The sequence below is a fragment of the Bufo bufo genome, chromosome 2 (genome assembly GCF_905171765.1).
Source record: "Bufo bufo chromosome 2, aBufBuf1.1, whole genome shotgun sequence".
Classification (NCBI taxonomy): Eukaryota; Metazoa; Chordata; class Amphibia; order Anura; family Bufonidae; genus Bufo; species Bufo bufo.
This window is the reverse complement of record NC_053390.1, coordinates 168787782-168812702: the sequence shown is the minus strand read 5'-3', so window position 1 is coordinate 168812702 and position 24921 is coordinate 168787782. Positions and strand designations below refer to the sequence as shown.

General features: G+C 44.5%; 1 protein-coding gene across 1 annotated transcript in view; it reads left to right on the top strand.

Annotated features, from left to right (window-relative positions):
- Positions 1 to 24921, top strand: part of CCDC112 (coiled-coil domain containing 112) — a 38933-nt gene that overhangs the window by 7023 nt on the left and 6989 nt on the right. Inside the window, exons 3-7 of the mRNA XM_040421644.1 lie at positions 1534 to 1655; positions 17031 to 17120; positions 18528 to 18603; positions 20790 to 21174; positions 21733 to 22149. Of these exons, the coding sequence (XP_040277578.1) occupies positions 1534 to 1655; positions 17031 to 17120; positions 18528 to 18603; positions 20790 to 21174; positions 21733 to 22149 (1090 nt within the window). The remainder of the gene's footprint in view (positions 1 to 1533; positions 1656 to 17030; positions 17121 to 18527; positions 18604 to 20789; positions 21175 to 21732; positions 22150 to 24921) is intronic.

Sequence of the window (24921 nt, the reverse complement as noted above, 5' to 3'; positions counted from 1 at the left end):
GCCTGTTCCCCCTGCACACGGGTCTATGCCCTCTAGTCTGATCCCAACACAGAGACCTCCTGAGCTCCACTGTCAGACGGAGGTAATCCTCTTCACCTGGCAGTGCTGGCTGGTTTTTATGCCTGGCAAAACCCGGCCTGGAACATGGGGAGTAGCCACTCACCCAGCACTTTCACTACTCCCAGTAAGAGCCGTACCGGATCAGCTATTACAGCCATACTAAGTATCAAGGTGTCAAACAGCAACTGCTGCTGACACATAAAAACCGGCTCTTACTCCACCGAGGCCAGGAACCTCGGTGACAAGTACCTATCATCCACGATGATTCCTTGTACCTTCTTACACTATGTAACGCAATATTTTCGTTTTTTCTTTTCAATAAATAAGCTAATATTTTGCTTCTGTTTTCACTTTCTCATTATGAAGTACTGAGTGCAGAATGATCAGAAAATATTCAAACTTATTTTTATTTTGGCACAAGACCACAACATAACAAAATGTGAAAAATGAAAGGGTCTGAAGACTTTCCAGATTGGTAAAATTCTCATTATATGGTTCCATGATAGAATCCTCGACAAATGACACTTTTCTCCTCACAAATCCTTTTCTCTTCAGTCTTTTGTATTTTATACATGTTCCTGTGATTTTTCACTTGGCAAGGTACCCTGTAAAGACACTAAGCAGTTACTATGATTTACCTTTCAGCACTGCTCAGTGTGATGCCCATCAGATTCATGGGCATCATTCCTTCTTCCTCCTTTTGTGATGAAGCATTTTAAATTTGGCAGCCATTTGGTGCCCACACATATAATTGTGTGAATCATCCAAAATGGTTCAGAATCATTCTCCAAAAATGTAAAGCTATTCTTCTGGACCTTCTGAAAAAATTTTTTTCACATGATATGCAAATCTGCTTAATTTGTGATGTAGGTGGAAATATTAAATTGGACAACTCCACGTCATTTTAGCAAGAAGTTGTGTTCTGCTGATGCTATGTACAGCATCCCTATGTAGTTTGCAGCAGTCCCCAAAATGACACTTTTTTTTTTTTTTGTCTAAGTATTGTTTCTTTGGGCAAAAGTATTAAAACCTAAATTAAAAACATTTTTTGGTGTTACCATAATTGTAACAACTTGTTAACATCCCCCCCCCCCACCGTTCACGGTGTATGTAACATATACGCTCTGAGCGGCATCATATGATGCATTCAGGGCACCACTGAGCGGAAGTATCAAACAGAGGCTTTGAACATGGAAGCAGCTGTGCTGTTGTAATGAGATTGATTTTATAATGGGTGCCCATACTCACTGCGCTGGGTTATCTCTCCTAGGAAGGACATCATATGTCTGGGCAGATTTGGGAGGCCGCCATAAACTTAAGACATTTGGGCGAAATCTGCAGGCTGCGCCAGCTTTTCTCTTGGGGGGCCTTTAGATCAGTGTTATAAACCTTTGCAACCAAGTTGATTTGCACAGCCGTATTTGAGATTTCTGATATGTAATATTTGTTACCTTTCTTTTTTTCTGCTTGCAGAATAGATATTTTGGAGAGGGACAAGAATGGGCATCTCTATAGCAAGAAGAATGACTCCAGGGTTGAGTATAGTACACTTCAAGAGTATGAGGAAAAGCTGGCCAACAGCAGGAAAGCAGACAGTATGTAATGTAACATATGTGTACCACATATTTATGTGTTGTATTAATTTATATTTTATATTAAATATATAAATAATATTATATAAATAATATATTCATTGTATTAACTTATACTCTTATTTTAGCTACTGTGGGGATTCGCTCTGGTAGTTGGGATAAGCGGGTGCAGTACAGAGGCAAAGTACAAGTTCGTAATTCAAATGTCCGTGTTTATTCACACCAAGTAGAAAGTTCGTGCATAACAAAAAAACATCACCTTGTCAGCGGTTCTGCCTCCAGCAGTCAAAATGCAGGCTTTAGGTGGTCTGCTCTCCCAACACACAGGTCTTAGCTTTTCAGCCCAGCACAGGGCTCAGTTCCCACACCAGCGATTGCCATAGCTCCTCTGTCAGAGAGGTAATCACTTCCAGCTGACACTGTTGGCTCGGTTTATTATAGGCCAGTCAAGACCCGGCCTGGAACGTGGGGAGTAGTCACCCACCCATCACTTTAACTACTCCCAGTAAGAGTCGTCCCGGATCAGCTATACAGCCATACTAAAATAACAAAGTGTCAATCAGCATTAGCTGCCGCTGACACCTGAAAATACTGGCTCTTACTTCACCAAGGCCAGGAACCTCGGTGACACATACCTTCCGTCAATGACGGACCCTTGTGCCTTCCTACACTACTGAAAGAGTCGTCACCCCCCCCCCCCCCAGTTTTATATATTTCTCACATGACAATGTTTAGAAGCCAAGACCAGCACATGCACCATGCAATGAGTGATGAGCTCCTAATGTTATCCGCTTTACTTTAAACCTGTTAGGTTTCTGTCCGCTAGCACATCCGCAATACCCAGTCCCCATTGCTCTGTGTGCTTTTATTGTGTAAAAAAAAAACGATTTGATACATATGCAAATTAACCTGAGATGAGTCCTGTCCCTGACTCATCTCACTTTACAGGACTCATCTCAGGTTAATTCGTTTTTTTTTTTTTTACACAATAAAAGCACACAGAGCTATGGGGACTGGGTATTGGGGATGTGCTAGCGGCCATCTAGCAGCCCATGTCCTCAGCTCTATACACAAAATCCTGGTGACAGGTTCTCTTTAAATTTTCTTTGATACATGGCCATCAGTACAGTAAAAGATGTATTCAAATTCTTGAACTGTACTAGTCAGAGCCATTTTCTGAAGGCTGGTATCCCTTCTTATAGGCCATTAGTGCTCCTAGGACCAGACATTTAGCGCCATAATCTATACTGTCAGTGTATACACAGTGCATATAGATCTGCTTCCCCTGCAGAGGACAACAGCATGCCAGTGATGTTCCCAGAACAAAGCTGAGCGTCTCTTTCTAATTTTTTATTTTTTTTGCCCATGCATTGTGAGACTAAGGGATCATGCACACGGCCGTTGCCCAGCTATGCCCATATTGCGGCCCGCAAACAGCAGGTCTGTTTCTCTCCATGCCTCCGCACCGCACAAAAGTAGTGCATGCACAACTTTTTTGCGATGCCGATCGCGGACCCCGTTCAAGTGAAAGGGTCCGCGATCCGCATGCAGCTGCCCTACGGTCGGTGTCCGTGCATTGCGAACTGGCCGGCACACATTCGTGTGCATGAACCCTAAGAGCTCATGCACATGACTGTGCCGTTTTTTGTGGTCTGCAAATAACGGATGCCGTCCGTGTGCCTTCCGCAATTTGCGGAATGGAACAGGAGGCCCATTATAGAAATGCCTATTCTTATCCGCAAAACTGACAAGAATAGGACATGCCTCATAATTTTTGCGGGGCCACGGAACTGAGCAATGGATGCGGACAGCACAGATCTTTTGCAGACCCATTGAAATGAATGGTTCCGTATATGAAATCAAAATACGGTCCGCATACGGAATGCAAAAAAACTTTCTTGTGCATGAACCCTAATGCAAAGATTTACCAGATGTTCCACATAGCATACGGTTCACTCCTGTAATTATTATTTGTCTTCCTATTCTCATACAGTAGCTGCTATCATGCCGCATAGTCAGGAAGGAGACCTTCATATGCTACAACCAAACACACTAGTTAAAGACAGAAACCATAATAGCTCATAACCAACTATTCAGTCTAAAGTAGCCTGATTCTTCAAATCAAAAGGGGAAGTCATATAGCTAGGGTATGCCATTGTATCTTGATTGGTGCTGTTCCACCTTTCAGAACCCCACCTTTCCTTCTATAGAGGTTCTCCTGTCCATCCACTGTGCAGGGGAACGGCTCTATTATTGGTAAGAACATTATTAGAATTGGGTTAGAGAGCGGTTTCCTCTCATACAGAGCTCTGAATGTTCCCTTGTGCACTCTTGTAGAATATTTAGTTTGTCGGGTATTTATTTCATATAAGATATGAAATCATAAAAATTATGATTTCATATTTTTATGAAATATGAAAAATTAAAAATTTAATTGGCGGACATATAAACGCCAGTTCTTTTCTTGATGAGATCTAAAGTTAATTTGTGCAGATACTGAAACAGGGTGCAATTAATTATATAAAATATAATTTATTACAAATAAATACATGCAGTAAAAATGGCATACAAATGAATACAAGGATAATATCAAAATTGACCACAAGATGATGCTCCGCCGTTTATGCCGGGCTCACTTAATTTAGTACACCAAATACAATATAATGTTATTCAAATTATCATCAAATTATTATAATGTAACAACGACAATAAAACAATAGAAATGAATCTGTGGAAAATCCCTTATGCTCAATCAAAGAATATGGCAGTAAGAGACACATTATAAATACGCCCGTTGGCCTAACTACGGATAATAATATCCGATCAGAGATTCTACTCTGATATCAATATTACAGGAATTCGAATGATGTGCACGTTCATTAAAATTTCCCATAAAATTATTGTTTTAACACTACTGACCCACTAATAATGGGGTCTCAACTATGTGCCAATTGGAGCGATTTATAATTACTGCAAATGAAATAGATTATACATTACCCCTGGCTTTGGGATAAAGAACTTTTAGAATGGACCCAGCTTTCCAAGATTTAGATATGTCCCGTCCTGCAGTATGTTCCTGACGTGTGAGTGATGCTGATGAATGAATCTTTGTGAAATGTTCCTTGTGAAGAAGTCCTTGTGAAGTTTTTCTTTTTGTGAAGTTTGTGAAGTGTCTGTGAAGAAGTTTTTGCTCTCCCAAAAACTGGATCAGATATCCCCCATCCTTATCTATGCCCATCCCCTCTTGGAATAGGGATTACCAATTAGATAAGGTGGGTGTGACGTATGTTAAACATGGGGATGATGTCACTAATTGACATTCCTAGGAAACTTCTGCCCATCTACCACTTGATGGCACTGTTGTATCATATAACAATTTTGAATATTTTAAGAATTAACATATATACAGATTGTTTTATTACTACTTAAACTTTGCCCTTTCACACCTTAAATCAATTAGGAGGGGCTCTTTCTGACACTTTGCTCAGACTGACTGGCGGTATCAGAAGTTTCCCTAATCCCTGAATTTATGGGGCAGATAGGAGTAATGATGGTTTTTCTGGTTTGTGTACCTTAACTGTCTTCAGCTATTGAGTAATGATGTTTGAAATAACATCAGCTCCTCTAAAATAAACCCTATTTAAGAAAATTCTATATCCCCTAGAATATATCCTCTAAATGAGATACAGACACATAAAGATACATTAATAATATTTGGTTATAATACATCAATATTGCATAGTATATATGAATCATTAATAAGTTCAAACGCTAAATAAATGCACACAGGAATATATATCTATATGCGAATATATGAATAGATATCTGTTCCACACCAGATGTGTTTTATGGATGTCTCTTATCAGATCATGGTTTAGCCATGAAACACCCATTGTTCCTCAGACAGACAAGTTTAGAGAAACCTGTGTAGATAAATCCATGTCTCTAAACAATAATAAAAGTATAGTCTTCTCTATATATTCACTTTTAACACATTGAACTTGCTATGAACCCATCTTGGTTTTTTTCAGGTTCATGCTGATCACATGTTGTTAAAGGCAATGATCATCCATATTGAATATAGTATCATCAGATACATTGTACACTTATGAAAATGCACAACAAGTTATATAACAGTATTGTAGTGGCTTGTAGATGCTGCTCTTTGCGCTTAAAATTGATAGGTGTACTTTAAGGCTGCCAAAAAAACATGATATATGGCTTTCTTTAGACATTGCAATAGTGGTATCTACTTATTATAATAATGCTTCTACTGTCATCTTCCTCCTTTTCAGTTTGTAGGTACGGTATCTCCCTCTAGTGGTGATCATGTATATTTCTTCTTTTAGTCAAATCTTGTGATTTCTGCACTCATAAATCAAATCTGACATTATGTGTGTGTATATATATGTGTGTGTGTGTGTGTGTATATGTGTGTGTGTGTGTGTGTATATATATATATATATATATATATATATATATATATATATATATAATTATGCAAAACTTTTGGTTTTGCTCCTATTTTGCATGAGCTGAACTCAAAGATCTGAAACATTTTCTATATCACAGGTGTGGCATATCAAGGTGCTTATTAGACAGCATGAATATTTGAATATTGCACAGGTGTGCCTTAGACTGCCCACAATAAAAGTCCACTCTGAAATGTGCACAGTTTTTTGCCTTTTTTTCAGGGGGGTCAGAAAACCAGTTAGTATCTGGTGTGGCCACCATTTGCCTCACGTAGTGCAACACATCTCCGTCGCATAGAGTGGATCAGGTTGTTGATTGTGGCCTGTGGAATGTTGGTCCTCTCCTCTTCAATAGCTGTGCGAAGTTGCAGAATATTGGCAGGAACTGGAACACGCGATCGTATACGCCAATCCAGAGCATCCCAAACATGCTCAATGGGTGACATGTCCGGTGAGTATGCTGGCCATGCAAGAACTGGGATGTTTTCAGCTTCCAGGAATTGTGTACAGATCCTTGCAATATGTGGTCGTGCATTATCATGCTGCAACATGAGGTGATGGTCGTGGATGAATAGCACAACAATGGGCTTCAGGATCTCGTCACAGTATCTCTGTGCATTCAAAATGCCATCAATAAAATGCACCTGTGTTCGCTGTCCATAACATACACCGGCCCATACCATAACCCAACCGCTACCATGGGCCCCTCGATCCACAACGTTGACGTCAGCAAACCGCTCACCCACACATGCTGTCTGCCATCTGTCCTGAACAGTAAAAACCGGGACTCATCCGTGAAGAGATTGCATTTGCCCACTCAAGTCGGTTACTACGACAAACTGCAGTCCGGTCCAGACCCCGATGAGGACGACGAGCATGCAGATGAGCTTCCCTGAGACGGTTTCTGACAGTTTGTGCAGAAATTCATTGGTTATGCAAACCAATTGTTGCTGCCGCTGTCCGGGTGGCTGGTCTCAGACGATCATGGAGGTGAACATGCTGGATGTGGAGGTCCTGGGCTGGTGTGGTTACACGTGGTCTGCGGTTGTGAGGCCGGTTGGATGTCCTGCCAAATTCTCTGAAACACCTTTTGGAGACGGCTTATGGTAGACATTCCTGCAGTCAGCATGGCAATTGCACGCTCCTCCAAACGTTGCGACATCTGTGGCATTGTGCTGTGTGATCAAACTGCGCATTTCAGAGTGTCCTTTTATTGTGGGCAGTCTAAGGCACACCTGTGAAATATTCATGCTGTCTAATCAGCACCTTGATATGCCACACCTGTGAGGTGGGATGGATGATCTCGGCAAAGGAGAAGTGCTCACTAACACAGATTTATACAGATTTGTGAACAATATTTGAGAGTAATGGGTCTTTTGTGTATGTAGAAAATGTTTCAGATCTTTGAGTTCAGCTCATGCAAAATGGGAGCAAAACCGAAAGTGTTGCGCGCATGTAGAAAGGCCATTAGGCCTGAATTTGTGGGAGGAGTAAGTCCCCTACTTAAACATCCAGCCCCTACTCACCTCTGACGTTCGAGTGCAAGTGTCCCTTGTCCCACTTCCGGTTCGCGTGTGTGCAGGTTCGCGTCACTTCCGGTTCGGGCGTCTGTCGTTTTGGCTGCACGGCGGAAATCCTCCGGTCTCGTCGGTCCGGTCTTGGCTTTCAGCCTATTTGTAAGGTACTGCGTACCGGAGCGCACATTTCGGGAATTTACCGGGAACCACCAGCGGCCCCCCTCACGTCGGCATGTATGCGGCCTTCCATGCACCTGCCGGGGGGTGGGGGGGGCTAATCATGCTGAACAAAACTATACTGCATGTGGGAAAGTCAAGATATATATATATATCTATAGCAAATCTATCGTCTACAAACTCATTCACACTGGTCATTGTATTAAAGAGGACCTTTCAACGATTATTACACTATGAACTAACTATACAGACATGTAGAGCGGCGCCCGGGGATCTCACTGCACTTACTATTATCCCTGGGCGCCGCTCCGTTCTCCTGCTATGTCCTCCGGTATCTCCGTTCCCTAAGTTATGGTAGGCGGAGTCTGCCCTTGTTCTTCTGTAGCGCTGGCCAATCGCATTGCAGAGCTCACAGCCTGGGAGAAAATAACCTCCCAGGCTGTGAGCTCTGCGCTGCGATTGGCCAGCGCTAGAGCAGAACAAGGGCAGACTCCGCCTACTATAACTTAGTGAGCGGAGATACCGGAGGGCATAGCGGGAGAACGGAGCGGCGCCCAGGGATAATAGTAAGTGCAGTGAGATCCCCGGGCGCCGCTCTACATGTCTGTATACTTAGTTCATAGTGTAATAATCGGTGAAAGGTCCTCTTTAAATCACTTACTCAGTTTGGCCTGCCATCGCCACCTAGTGGTTCTTAGGGTATTTTCTGTCTTATTCTGTATTAATGTATTTTTTCCCCTGCACCTAAACTATAGCAGCAGCTAGTAGCATACTTATTGGAGGTTACCACGCTATAACTATTCACATTATACTACACTATGCCTTTACGCACAGTTAAGCTCAGCCCTGTTAAATAAAAAAAATAAAAAATAAAAAAAGCTTTCTTTTTTCTCCACAGATCATACTGTGTAATACAAAAAAAAAAGGGGGGGGGGGGTTCTTTTCCTCAAAAAATCCAGGTTCTCTTTCTTCAATAGCACCAACCGGTGTGCTCATTCTATATGTCAAACCCTGATTCTTGTACGTAATCCAGGTATAGTTATTTTATTTATTTTTTCCACTTTTCTTCACAAAATACGCTCATACGTCACGCTTGCTCAGATTTACATCTGTCTTAAAACCCTTAGGTTCTTCTATTATAAAAAACATCAAACAAGCTTTGCTTCTCCTAATAAATCGCTAGACTCTGGTTCTCGTCCCTTATATCCAGGTATAGTATTTTTTGTTTTCACACTTCAGTATTTATTACTTCAGTTCGGTTTCAAGGCCGCAGTCAGCCTCATTGTCATTTGCCACGCTCTCGTATCACTCATTACGCCCCCAGTAATTCATCAGGCTCTCATACGCCACGCTCACAGATCTACATCTGTCTCAAACCCCTTAGGCTTCGTCGGCGATATCAACTACCACTGAGCCTGTCTTCCATATACTCAAGGATCAAATCCCCGGGTATAATCACTACCAAGGTTAGTATCCTACCATCACATAAATTCGCCAATTTATCCCATAGATGGTACGTGAACTGGCTCACAGGGTCTGGGTGTCAGACCTAGCTCACCGAGGCATTTACTAACCATCTCCCACCTCAACACGGAGGTACGGCCCAACGCCCAAATCATAGTTAAACGCCTCATTCGCTCTTCTATAGGGCCATAGTCAGGGCCTCACCTTTCACGGCCACACGTTTTGAACCTTTTACTGTCATCGAGAGGCCAACATCCCGCCACCACATCTGTGGCAACGTAGTTCACCTCGCCCAAATCATAGATAGAGCCTCTCACCGCCACTTGGCATTAGCAGGGTCTCATCCGTCACTAGTCTAAGTTAAGTTTTTCGCTTCGGCATTAACCTTACAGGAGCAATCCCCCCACCCCTTGAAGACGCCCCTACTAAATCCAACTCATTTAATTATTTTCTAGAATGTCGCAAGATACGTCTCCCATGAATGAGGTGCCTGATGAGGATATAATATCCACTCCTATCAGACCAGTATCCCCAGGAGTATCTCTCGCCCCTTCTACCCCTACTTCTTTGAGAGCATGGACTATACCCAAAATCACGACCGAACTTAGGCTTAGGGGCCTCCCCTTTCCTGCTACGGCCAGAAAGGTGGAATTGTACAGACTGTTAACCAACCAAGCCCCTGAGCCTAGGCCAGGCACAAGCTCTCAAATTCAACCTTCTGGCGCTGGCATTGCCACCCAGGACACCCTTGCAGAAATCCTGGCCAACCTACAGACCTTGAACAGCAGGTTAAGCAAGGTGGAAAGTGCCATAGCCTCCCGAGGTAACCTTCCTGATCATTCAGCCTCTGTCCCGGCGGCACCTACGGCACCAACACCCGTCCCCACACTTCCAGCTCCTGCTCCATTCACGTGTCACCAGCTCACTCCGTCCCAGACTCCATTAGGAAAGAAATCCTAGATGGGAAGGACGTGTCTGGTGTCATTACTCATTGCCTCCCAAGACGTACTGGAGAACAGGGCTTATAATTTTGGCGATATCTCGGTGGTTCTTAAAACCAGAGACCCAAGGCTCAACAAGAAATTGTCGATTCCCAATTTCTTGTTAGCCTTCGGGATATACCGTGATGTCTTCTGCTCCGTATATCCCCACAGGAGAGAGGAACTGGACCTCTATCTCTATAAAGTTGTGGATTTGGGCGTCAAGTACGGGGGCTCATCTTTTTATGATTACCATAAATCGATATCGGCGAAAGCGGCGACACATTTGAAACAGTTTAATGTTAAAATTAACTGGTGTCAAAGGGATACAGAACTATTCTGTCGCCACTTTGCTGGTCTGAGGCCCCCGTCCTGCGCCATATGCAATTCCTCAACCCACTTGGCCGATTTGTGCCCATCCATGGCCGACCCATCCACCCCCACATCCACCCCTCAATCCTCTTCCACTCCTCAACTCAAACAGGAAGGCGGACAGCGGGATAAACTGGGGAGGCCGATCTCCTTTTTAGGGAAGGCTCAGGTGTGCAACAACTTCAATGCAGGTTCCTGCAGCTTCAGCACTTGTAGATTGTTGCACATCTGCTCTATCTGTTTCAGGGCACACACCAAGACCATGTGCCCGGCCAGGTTGGACCCCAACAAATGACTAACCAACGTTAATATCGACAACCTGTTTTTTTACTTAAAAAATTATCCAAGTAAACATCTGGTGGAGTATTTAATAACAGGTTTCACCCAGGGCTTTCTCACGGGTCTCGTGGCCATTCCCTCAGGGATACTGGAATGCCCCAATCTCCTATCAGCCTGCCTAGACCCGGAGGCCACAGACGTTCTCCTCTCCACAGAAATAGCACAAGGTTTCATGATCGGCCCCTTCATCTCCTCACCGTTTTCCTCCTGGCGCACTAACCCTATTGGTATAGCTGTACACAAATATTCAAATAAAAAGCGCATGATTATTGATTTATCGGCACCGCACTCTTCTTTTGTCCCTAGCATCAACGCACTCATTCCCGCAGACGAATTCTCACTACAATACGTAAAAATAGACTACGCTATACAAACCATCATTTCAACTGGTAGCAACACTTGGCTTAGCAAAACAGACATTACCAACGGATTCAAATTACTGCCCATGCACCCATCACTTTGGCACTTGCACGGTGTTAAATGGCGAAACAAATACTACTTTTCCACACGACTCACTTTTGGGTCCAGAAGCAGCCCTAAACTGTTTGATATTTTCGCAGAAACTCTATGCTGGCTGCTTCTGAACATCATTAGGTGTCACACCGTCATTCACTACTTAGATGACTTCCTCATCATAGAACCAAGCACACGTACACCCACAGATATCCTCAGCACCTCTGCACTTTTCGCCACCCTCGGGGTACCTTTGTCTCCCGCTAAAACAATTGGCCCCACCACTAAACTCACTTTCTTAGGGATCGAGCTGGACTCTGGTACCTTCCACGCCAGCCTTCCCCCTGAGAAACTGGTCCGTCTAAGAGGGGAAGTAGATATGTTCCCGCGGAACGATGTATGCACCAGGAAAGAACTTCAGTCCTTATTGGGGTCCCTGAATTTCGCGATGCGCATCGTTCCGCAGGGTAGATCCTTTCTGTCCAGGCTCCTCTGTCTGCTTCACGGGGTTCCAGACGCCTGCCCAATCGCGTTGGCCCATCACGCCAAAGCTGACCTACTCATGTGGGGGAAGTTTTTGACTCAATGGAACGGCATCTCCATGTTTATTCCCCCTCTCTCCGACTCCTCTCCCTGCATTTACACTGACGCTGCAGCCAACACGGGTTTTGCAGCTATATTTGGTAATCACTGGTTTAGGGGGTCACTGGCCAGCGGAGACGGATGCCTTGCCGGGGTTTAGAGAAACTTCAGCTCTGTTTGAGATTTACCCCATTGTGGCAGCCGCACACACTTGGGGTCACCTCTGTTCCGGCAAGGCAGTAAAATGTTATTCCGACAACTCTTCAGCTTGCGACATCATTAACAAAGGTCGCTCTTCCTCTCTTACCATCATGCGGCTGATTTGCAAGCTGACCTGGTTGGCAGCAACCGTCCAGTTCCACTTAATTTGCCTTCACATCCCGGGCATTCACAACACAGCTGCTGACGCTCTGTCTCGATCTCAATTTCAGGTGTTTTTCCAGGCACTCCCGTCAGCCCACCATCAACCATCCAGAACACCGAATTTTTACGAGTTAATCTTGGATTGAACACACTTATGCACCATGCTAGGACTCTTACGCACCAAGCACTATCACCAAACACTACTATCACCTACAGTAGGGCACTTACCATTTTCAACAACTTTACAGCTGAATTCGGATTACAAGGCGATTTCTCAACCCAAACTATGGTGGCTTTTGCCTCTTTTTGCCACTTACACTTAAAACTCTCCCACAACACAATCAAATTATACCTCACGGGGGTGCAGCATCACAGCCTCACAAATTTCCCTAACAATACCCCCTTTCTGTCATCATACCCCATCAAGAAAATCTTAAAGGAGATCTTTAAAGTATCGATTCCACCTATCACCACCAGACTACCTATAGATGGGCCTATCTTTAGAGCACTTAGCAACCTCCTCGACGAATCCCCTTTTGATCCCAACACTAACCTGGTGATCAAATCTGCTATCTATTTGGCCTTTTATGGGTTCTTAAGACCTAGGGAATTTACCGTTGTTTGCCAAGGAGATACCACTCACAGCCTTAAAACCTCACAACTCACTAAAGTAGACGACCATTACATTCTCACAATCCCATCTACCAAAACTAATCAGTCCCTACACCCCACTATCATTCCTCTCTTTCCAACAGACAATGCTTGGTGCCCAGTTAAGACACTAGACCTCTTACGGTCAAACTATAACTTGCACTTATCAGACTCACCACTCTTACAACACAAGGGCACCCACTCACTACAGCAAAATTCACCACGCACGTTAGAACCTTATTGGGAAAATTGGGTCACAACCCAACTTCATTCTCCGGGCATTCCTTTCGTATAGGAGCCGCTTCATCAGCCTCTAGCACTAACACCCCGGTCCACATCATAAAGAGACTGGGCCGCTGGAAGTCCTCTGTATACCATACGTATATTCCACGACCAGAAAAAGAACTTCGCCAAGCCTTCAGGAATTTAGTCATGTAAACAAATGCAATAAAGTGTGGTTTTTGAACTTCTCTTTGCCCTCTTTTATTTACAGGCCCACTCGGACGTTGGTTTCGGCACACCACAACCAACTTTTTATCTCTGACATTATCCATTACATATTAAATTCCGAGAACAAGTAGAAAGGCCATTAGGCCTGAATTTGTGGGAGGAGTAAGTCCCCTACTTAAACATCCAGCCCCTACTCACCTCTGACGTTCAAGTGCAAGTGTCCCCCACCCACCGGCACCCTTAATACATACAATTCTCCTTGGTGGGCCCTCTTTTATTTACAGGCCCACTCGGACGTTGGTTTCGGCACACCACAACCAACTTTTTATCTCTGCTATTATCCATTACATATTAAATTCCGAGCACAAATATATACACTGCTCAAAAAAATAAAGGGAACACAAAAATAACACATCCTAGATCTGAATTAATTAAATATTATTCTGAAATACTTTGTTCTTTACATAGTTGAATGCGCTGACAACAAAATCACACAAAAATAAAAAAATGGAGGTCTGGATTTGGAGTCACACTCAAAATTAAAGTGGAAAAACACACTACAGGCTGATCCAACTTTGATGTAATGTCCTTAAAACAAGTCAAAATGAGGCTCAGTAGTGTGTGTGGCCTCCACGTGCCTGTATGACCTCCCTACAACGCCTGTGCATGCTCCTGATGAGGTGGCGGACGGTCTCCTGAGGGATCTCCTCCCAGACCTGGACTAAAGCATCTGCCAACTCCTGGACAGTCTGTGGTGCAACGTGACGTTGGTGGATAGAGCGAGACATGATGTCCCAGATGTGCTCAATTGGATTCAGGTCTGGGGAACGGGCGGGCCAGTCCATAGCATCAATGCCTTCGTCTTGCAGGAACTGCTGACACACTCCAGCCACATGAGGTCTAGCATTGTCTTGCATTAGGAGGAACCCAGGGCCAACCGCACCAGCATATGGTCTCACAAGGGGTCTGAGGATCTCATCTCGGTACCTAATGGCAGTCAGGCTACCTCTGGCGAGCACATGGAGGGCTGTGCGGCCCTCCAAAGAAATGCCACCCCACACCATTACTGACCCAATGCCAAACCGGTCATGCTGGAGGATGTTGCAGGCAGCAGAACGTTCTCCACGGCGTCTCAAGACTCTGTCACGTCTGTCACATGTGCTCAGTGTGAACCTGCTTTCATCTGTGAAGAGCACAGGGCGCCAGTGGCGAATTTGCCAATCTTGGTGTTCTCTGGCAAATGCCAAACGTCCTGCACGGTGTTGGGCTGTAAGCACAACCCCCACCTGTGGACGTCGGGCCCTCATATCACCCTCATGGAGTCTGTTTCTGACCGTTTGAGCAGACACATGCACATTTGTGGCCTGCTGGAGGTCATTTTGCAGGGCTCTGGCAGTGCTCCTCCTGTTCCTCCTTGCACAAAGGCGGAGGTAGCGGTCCTGCTGCTGGGTTGTTGCCCTCCTACGGCCTCCTCCACGTCTCCTGATGTACTGGCCTGTCTCCTGGTAGCGCCTCCATGCTCTGGACACTACGCTGACAGACACAGCAAACCTTCTTGCCACAGTTCGCATTAATGTGCCATCCTGGATAAGCTGCACTACCTGAGCCACTTGTGTGGGTTGTAGACTCCGTCTCATGCTACCACTAGAGTGAAAGCACCGCCAGCATTCAAAAGTGACCAAAACATCAGCCAGGAAGCAAATTTTGCATAGCTATTCACTAGACTCTTAGGGTATGGCTACACGACAATACTGCAGTGTTCGATTTCTTGTGACCAATGCGGCGATCCCATTAATTTATATGGGATCACTGCTACTCGGCCAGTGACATTTTACCCTTATACTTATTGTAAGCATGTAATAAACCAGCACAAGCTGATAATTGTGTAGAAAAACTCAGATTACCCAGTATGCTAGGGATGAATGTGTGCTTTCAATTAGTAGGGATCTTAAAGGGGTTGTCTCACTTCAGCAAATTACATTTATCATGTAGAGAAAGTTAATACAAGGCACTTACTAATGTATTGTGATTGTCCATATTGCCTCCTTTACTGACGTGATTCATTTGTCCATCACATTATACAGTGCTTGTTTCTAGGGGTTACGGCCAAGGCTGCAGCGCAGATACAAGGTGGCTGGGAGCTGCTGCGCATGCATGCTTATGTGCACTCCCGCTGTCCCAGCCACCAAAGCTGCCGGTGCTTTTTCCTACAGTGTGCAAGCATGGCCACCGCTGCTGGATTGTAGGGTGGTCGTAACCCCAGATACAAGCAGTGTAGAATGTGATGGATAAATGAATCAAGCTGGCAAACGAGGCAATATGGACAATTACAATACATTAGTAAGTGCCCTGTATTAATTTTGTCTACATTATAAATGCCTTTTACTGAGGTGAGACGACCCCTTTGAAGGTAGTATGGTGGTTTGAAGCAGTGTTCGATAATCTCTTGTGAAGATGGAGGCCTCCTTTAGGTCCACAGAGCTTGCCATCTTATGTTTTTACTGTGTTTGTGTCCATTGTGATATAGAGTTGGGCAATATATACCGATATCTATGGTATACCATGGTATTAAGAAACGGCGATATCACCGTTTCTTAATTGCCATGGTATTTTAGTAACGTCATATTGGGCTCACACTTGACAGCACTGACTGCTTCTAAAGTGGGCGGCACGTACTGACGTGTGTGTGCCACCGCACAACACGTTCTGTCCACGTGACTGAAATGATGTCATGGTTGTTGTGGTAACAAATGAAGTGGACAAAGGTATGTGGCAGCGATGCCCAGCGGAGGAGGAGTATGGCATCTCTGGTGAGTGTGTGACACTGACTCCCTACCCTGAACACTTACCTCAGCGGAGCCTACACTCAATGTATGTATGAATGTTTAGTCTGCACTGGATGTGTGTGTGAATCCTGCACTGGATGTATAGATAGAGAGACATTATAGTGTACGGGGTCAGAGAGACATTATAGTGTATAGGACTCATTTTTAGACTAAAGGTAGCCATACACATAAGATAACAAACGACTATCATTTGGCTGTCCATCATATGAACGATCCCACCATCCACAGCATGATCAAGCAGTTCAAGTGATTTGCATAATTTCTATCCAACCTGACAGATCAACTACCATCCAGACTTTAGTCGCAGATTAGTGACTACTTTTTGGACAGCCGAACAGCCTAAATTGGTCGTTCCGGCCAATGACATTTTAATGTGTATGGCCATCCATTGACTACAGCAGACAGTTCAAGTCATGTTTCTGTTACATTGAATTTTCACTTATTACTATTATTTGCTAAAGAATATGGAAATATATATATATATATATATATATATATATATATATATATATAATTTTTTTTTTTTTCTTCTTTAAATCATATTCCTACTTGTAATAGTAGTAGACTAATTATAAAATGTTTTATCGTTTTCAATTAAAGTCCTGAAACACATTTATTGCGATAGATTTCTTAATATTGGCATTGTGGGAATATTTTTGATATCGCCCAACCCTCCTGTGATATAATCTGTTTCTTTTCCTTTTGTTCACAGAAGTTAAAACGGAACAACAACTGTCAAAAATACATAACCATGTCAGACGGCTGCAGCTTCAGTTAAAAGATGTCAGACCTTCTCCAGAGTGTAAGTACATTGTAGAGGGATGTTCGGCAGTCTGTTGAATTCATTATTTATTCTGATGTTTCATTATATGTTCAAAAAACTTAAGCCATGTGTGAAAAAACTAGGCCCCATCCCCCTTGAATCAACAGCTTGTAGAACCACCCTTAGTAATAGTAACTTGAAGTAATCGTTTTCTCTATGACTTCATCAGTCGTGCATTCGTTTCTGAAGGAATTTTGGCCCGCTCTTCTTTGCAATGTTTCTTCAGTTTATTGAGATTCGTGGCTCAGCTCTTAAGGTCCCTCCACAGCATTTACGTTGAGTTGAGCTTTGGATTTGACCATTGCAACACCTTCTTTTCTTTTTCAGCCATTTTGTTGTACATTTTGCTGGTGTGCTTGACACCATTGCCCTATTACATGACCCAATTCGGCCAAGCTCTACCTGTTGGATAGATGGCCTCACTTCATCTATTTGTTTACAAAGGACTTAATGACTGAAAGGTGCCAAGGTCCTGTGACTGCAAAACAAGCCCTTCAGTCTAATATTGTTCCAGTGGTCTAAAACTTGTTTGTTCAGATGGATTTTTGCAAACGTAAGGTGTTCTGCCATGTTCTTTTTAGAAAGAGGCTTTCTCCTTCCAAGCAAGTCATACTTGTTCTTTCTTTTTCTAATTGTACTGTCATAAACTTGAACATTTTAAAATGCTAATTGATGTCTATAGAGTCTCAGATGTAGCTCTTGGTGGTTTTTTTTCACTGAGCATTGCACGGTCTGACTTTAGGGTGAATTTGCAGGACATCCTCATCGGAAGATGGTCAGCCTTCGTAAAGGTTTTACAATTGTGAATAATCTCTCTGTAGAATAATTGACTTCAAATTGTTTGGAAATGGCTTTAGAACCATTCGCAGATTGACAGACTGATGGGCAGCCACAATTGTTTCTCTAAGGCCATTGCTGATGTCTTTTCTCCTTGGCATTGTGTTAACACATGTTCTAATTCCCCAGACCATCAAGCAGTTAATAAAGGACATTTGATTTGCAGTACCTGGCTGCTACTTACCCTCTTAATTCCTACGGAAGCAGTAAGGTGTACTTTAAGTATTTTTTTTTTTAAACGGTTACAAATACCATAATAATCATTTTTGTAATATATAGTATTTATTGTTGTCCAAGCTGTATTGGCAGGAGCACGCTTCGCTGCTCCTGCCTGTCCTGGCTCCGTTCTGATGAAGCCTGGCATAGCACATGAGTGCAGGTTATTATGCAGAGGTTTCAGCGGAGTAGAAATGGACCTCTTTGTGCTCCAGTCATAGCTACATTGATATTAAATCCAAATCACATCCATGTGTTACAGAATAGGTAATGTATGCAAAACCATTAGCCACTAATTACACCGAATATCGCATTTTACTGTTTCCCTTGTAGTTGTTGAAAAGCTTAGAGAAATGATGGAAGAAGTAGACAATGCAATTTGTGCTTTTAAGGAAGAACAGAGGATAATGTAAGTTACATAAGCCAACTACCTGCCATTGTCACGACCATTTAGGAAACCTTTCCTGCTTTGCTTACAGTGAATGATGTAGGCAAACATTAGAAGGAAACCTGCAGACCAGTATTGGTATCAGCCTGCTTGCCGTGTAACATTCCTGTCCTCATTTTTTCTACTAAAAAGGGTTGTCCAGATTTTTTAAATTGATAACCCATCGAGATTAACAAATTGATTCGTTCATCAGAAAGAGTTCTTGACCAGAAAGGGGCTGCTGCTGAAGATGAATCGCTTGATTGACAGGGATGGACATCTCGCCTGGCAATCAAGCGGCAAGGAATTGCATCTTGCGCGGCAGGGACAGTCCATCGCTGCTCAAGAACTCTTTACTGGACTGTTTGGGCACAGGGCTCATTCACACACCGGATTCTGATGCTGTCACACAATATTAATATATTAATCACAGGCCTGGACAAATCTTGGCTGGTCCAAAATTTAGGAACAACAAGCTATAGGGCAAAAGACCGCACAACCTGGTTGAGGATCAAGAAGCCTGTTCAAAAGCCCTTTGAGACACTGCGATAAACTGCATCTGTATTCTGATGAGATTTCTGCTACAGGGATGGTGTCTGTTCTAGTAGTAGATGCTTCAATGGGATATCCGGGTGCTTTATATTGACGACCTATCCTCAGGATAGGTCTTCAATATCAGATCGTCCGAGGTCTGACTCCCAGCCTCCTCACAGCTTATCAAGCACAGTGCTGTCCAGTGGTTAGAGGATGTGCTTTGTATTGCAGCTTAGCCCAATTCATTTGAATGGGACTGAGCTTGCGCCTAGGCCATGTGACCGATGAATGTGACATTACAGGCCTTGGAATAGACCGTAGTGCTAACTGGAGCGCCGCAGTGCTGATCTGCAGGGGTGCTGGGAATCGGACCCCTACTGATCAGATATTGATAGCTTATCCTGAGGGTAGGCCGTCAAGATGAAAATTTCAGACAACACCTTTAAAAGCTATGGACACCATATGGGGTACTTTTTTTTTAATTTACTGCATTGTACTAAATTTTTGCCCAATAATTTTTTTAGTTATTAAAAATTATAACCGTTTTACTCTACAGCATCCACTTATGCTGTGCCCTTATCAGTGCTCATAAATACTCATTATGGCAAATTTTTTATTAGTTTGATAACAATTTAGCTTAAGGCCTCTTGCCCACGAACGTAAGGGCTCCAAGCCTGTGCTGCGGACTGCAAATTGCGGTCCGCAATGCACCGGTACCGACCGCGGGGCAGCCGCATGCGGATCGCGGACCCATTCACATGAATGGGGTCCGCGATCCATCCGTTCTGCAAAAAGATAGAACAAGTTCTATGTTTTTGCTCAACGGAAGCACGGAACGGAGTGCTTCCGTGGGGTTCCGTTCCACACCGCATCTCTGGATTTGCGGACCCATTCAAGTGAATGGGTCCGCATCCGTGATGCGGAATGCACACGGCCGGTGCCCCGTGTATTGCGGAACCGCCGTATGCAGCCCGCAATACGGCCACTGGAGCACTACGGCCGTGTGCAAGAAGCCTAAGTGAGGGTTTATGAGCTGTCAGGAGCTCAGGGCTGCGGATTGAGCTGTCAGAGCATCTCTGACTGATTTTGTGTGAAGCAGAAAGCAAGATTCTGCAGATACACTGAAAGCTGTAGAGGAAAAACTGTTGAAAATATCTAATAAAGACCAACATAGCCTAAAATGAGTAGAGTGCAATAATAAAAAATAAACAAAAAACAAAGGTATCTGTAGCCTTTAAATGGAATCCGTGACCAGTTTATTCTGCCCTCAGATACTTGTTCCGATTAGTCATTTAAAATCTTTATTAAGCAGCTCTAGAATTAACCAAGTGCTGGAGTCCACTCAATACAATGCATAAGTTCGGGAGTCCTTGTACGCATGGCATATGGCAGGAGCAACTGCAGTTCAGTATCGGGACTGCAGTGCTTGGCTCGTGCTGGGGCTTCCCACCAAAGATTTTAAGAGGATTGATAAAATGGAAGTGACCCAAGTTTATGCTGCCCTCAGATATGGCACCAGACAGATGTCTTTTCTTTTAAAAGGGAATTGCTTATGATTGCTCTGAGGTGGAGCTCCACTGTAGACCTATTACCGTACTTCATTTGACTTATTCTGCATTTATGGTATGTTTTAGTTATGAAGAGCTTATGAAAGAAGAAAAGACAACTGTTATTGAGCTAAATGCTCTGGAGAAAAAAATCGAGGCATCGTTCAGCACTGTTCAGGAAAAGTCCTTCAAGGTTCCCTCTGGTAAAGCACAGTTGGATGCTATGGACAACAGTCAGCTTCCAGAAGAAGTTGTGGCATTTGAGAGGTTTCTCCAACAGACAGGTGGTCGCTTAGGAGGATGGGATGACTTTGACCACCAAAGCTTTCTAAAAGTTTGGACAAAGCACAAAGGCAAGCCCTCCTATTTGGAAGAGGCCCTGGCATACCTTCCAAGTAGGACAAGAGAGGATGTTGAAAAACATGAAACTTGGTATAAGGAGTTTCTCTTCTTAGAAGAGAAAAAGAAAGAGGTAAGAACAATTAATAATATTATGGCATTTTTTGTTTTCATAGTGTTGATTCAATAAGTGTACTTTTGGAAATGTAGTGTTTTGCTATTCCACAAGGACCTGAATTGAAACTTCTTCTAGACGAGCTACTTAGGCATTGTTCATTGTTCTGCGTCATGGTTTTATTGTATAACTGAAACCACAATGCAGTGCAACATCATTCACACAGCAGTCATGATACGCCTGTGTACATGAGACCTTTATCAAACATCCAGGAAAAATGTTCGATTAGTAAATCTGAAACTGTTCTTCTCCCTCAAGTGAGAAGCAGCAGTTGGGACAAGTTATAAGTCATCAAGTTTTACTATCGCTATAAATATGCATGTTCAGACGATATGACCATGCATGGTGTGGGGAAAATGGCTGCCTGCTCAAGAAACGTTGTTGAATGCGACTGATAGATTTAGTACCAAAAGCATTGTTTATCTCCTTCTGTTACTCTGACAAGATAAGCGTGTAATGTTCAATAAATACATCTTATTCTGGTAATCTACCATCAATTTTACTTTTGTTTCCCAGTCTATTCAGAAGTGGAAAGCTAAGAAACAACAGGAAAAAATGGAAATGTCAAAAATGCAAGAGAAGACAAAAGACGTTTCAGAGTTTGATCAGCTACAGCAGGAAGAGGCCCAGAGGCAAAAGCTGGAGGAGGAGAAGAGGAAGAGGCAACAAGAACTGGTGGCCTGGAAGAGGCAGAAGGAAATAGAGGCTGCTGCAAAACTGGAGGCAAAATTAAAGGAAGAGGAAGAGCGTCAGAGAAAACAGAGGAAGGAACGCCAGCGGCAACTAGAAGTCAAGCTTATAGTTGAGGAAAATGCAAGGATCAGGAAGGAGCAGGAAGAGTTTCTAAGGCTGGAGGAAGAGATGAGGGAGGAAGCAGAGCATGAAGAGAGGAGAAGAATAGCTGCTTATGAGATTTGTAGGTTTCAAGAAAGGGTGAGTATCAGTGGTGACTTCTTTCTTCTAAAAAGGTGCCACATGACACCCAACAGTTACTTCCACCCACATTACAAATTCATAGATCCAACCAGAGCCAGAGGTCGCACTACATTTTTTCCGAAACAGTAAAAATACTCCTCTTACCGTTTTTGAGGAGTATTTTCAGTAAGAAAGTTGAAGTAATGAATAGATATAATAATAAGGCCTAAATAACGTTAAGAGGCTGCTATTTTGCAGGAAACCGTTACCAGTCTACTCTAGAATGGTCTTCCATACATAAATAGCTAATTTAGACAATTTTACATTTCTGACTTTTGTGCAATTTAAAACCTCCTGTTTTCTCCATCATATTTTAAATATAAGGTTATCAGTGCTCTGCATCTCCAGAATTACATTGGCCCATCAGCACTATGATTATCCCCACAATGTTCTGCTGTGTAGATCCAGTGCCCACATATGAGATGACCGAACAGCGCAGAAATGTCTTTGCTGGGATGATGCGGATGAGGCAAAAAAATACACAGAGCACTGCATAAACATATAGACTGATATGAGGCAAATACACTGACTCGCTGCACCAGCAGGCCCTGGCTGAGCAACTGAGCCAGAACCTGCTGGTGCAGTGATCAGTGAGTCCTCTGACTCAGATGCTTAGCCTCTGGACTTTTTGATCACTGCACAGCGGGCTCTTGCACTCAGTCAGGGCCTACTGCAGTGATCAGTGAGTCTGCTGGCTCAGGCTCAGGTGCTCAGCCTACTGACTCACTGATCACTGCACCAGCAGGTTGTGGCTAAGCACCTAACGAGGAGAGTTTAGTATCGTACTTTCTCGCCCAATTCCTTGGGGGACACAGGAAACCTTGGGTATAGCTCATCTCCATAGGAGGCGTGACACTAAGTGAAAGACTGTTAAGCCCCTCCTCCAGCAGCTATACCCTCAGCCTGGAGCGAGCGACTACCAGTTTTTTGCTTAGTGTCAAGGAGGCAAGACACTCTCTGCACTGCTAAAGATTTTATTTTATTTTATTTTATTTTTTATTTTTTCCAACAGGGACAACAGAGTCGCAATAGACCTCTCTGTTTTCCCGGGGTTGAGCTGCGCCAGTGCCGGTTATCCGCACTGCTGCCTCCCCCACAGAAGAAAAGGAGGACCAGGGCAGCCCAGCTCCCCTGCATCCCGCCAGCACAAGGGTCGCCCACCTGCAAGCCCCTCTCCAGCTCCCTGCCACTTCGGTGCCAGTGGCTGAAGGGGCGTCCCTGCTGGATGGACAGAGGGTGAAAACGTCGAATGGTGAGGTGGCTGTGCAGCCGTTCCTACCCCCTCCCCCCCCCCCTGTCAGGGCCTGATCCTGCTGTCCCCTCTGCCTGACCTTCATGTCGATTACAATTTACAGCTCTCTTAGCTGTGAGTCTGCGGCTCCTTTGTGTGGGGGCAAAGCGGTGCGATGCTCGAGGGGGAGAGTTACAGCGCAGTTTACCTCAGGTGCGGCGGCCGTGGGCCGCCTTTCGTTATCAGCTGCTGGATAGCAGGCGCACTTGTACTGCGGCTGTGTTCAACTGCCGGCTGACATTCTGACAAGCGCACGCTCTTGTCCTGCCACCGGTGTGCGTTCGCCTCCGCTTATATGGAGGTGAACGGGGGACATTATTCTGTGGGTTTTTCGGCGGCATGTAATATTTTGAATCGCGCGCGCGAGAAGTTTCATCGGTGGGCGGAGCTTCGTTCTGTTTCCACTGTACATGTTAGGCTTCAGTCAAGGGGCGGACGTCTTTCTTCCCGCCCCTCACTAGCCCCGCCTCCTCTTCGTGCCTGCCTGCTCTCCGGACGGATTACCTCAGGGCTCTGAGGACCGCTGCTGTTGCCGCTGCTGTGCTGTCTGCTCCCACTGTGACCTGGTAGGACTGTTGACCCCTTCTAGCACTACAGCCCTCTGGTCTGGACGTTTTTTGTATATTACTTCCAGCCAACATGTCTGACCCCTCAGTGCCTGCTGGTCCTTGGTATCATACCTGCACCGCATGTAAGGCACCCCTTCCTCAAGGGCAGCCTGACCCGCATTGCTCGGCTTGCAAAGCCCCATTACAGGGTCCGCCATCTGCTGTGTCACCCCCCTGGCCTCTTGGATCCCCCTGACTGGGCTAGATCCCTTTCCCAGGCTGTGGTCAGTCTCACTAATGTTGTGGGCCGCCTTGCAGATGCATTGCCCTTACCGCAGCCGGATAATTCCCCTGCTGGGCCCTCCGGGTCCGCTACCTTAGCTGACCCGTCTGAGTCTCTCTCTCCAGGCGACACCTCCAGAGCCTGTCAACCCCAGAAGCGGTCCAGGGCGGAGCACCTATCATCCTCGGATGCTTCGGTATCACCCCCAAGGGTGCGCCCTCAGTCGGGTCCTTCCTCATTACAGGATATGCCCTCTGAAGGGGAACTAGCCGATTCTGATTGGGATATGGACTCGGCCTTGCCTTCAAAGCTGGCTTCTGCCGTGGGCCATCTTATTAACAATATCCGTGATACCTTTAAGATTCACGATGACCCTCCTAATTCTGAAAAGACCAGTGTTTCCTTTTTTCGCCAAAAACAGGCGTCTGCGGTTTTTTCCCCTCCACGCTGACTTCTCGTCGGTGGTTTCTAAGGCCTGGGCCCGTCCTGATGCCCGTTTTACCCCGCCTAAGAAGTTGGATATCTGTTATCCATTCCCGGCGGATTGCATTACAAACTGGGCGTCACCACCTAAAGTCGACCCCCCTGTGGCCCGTTTGTCCAAAAGC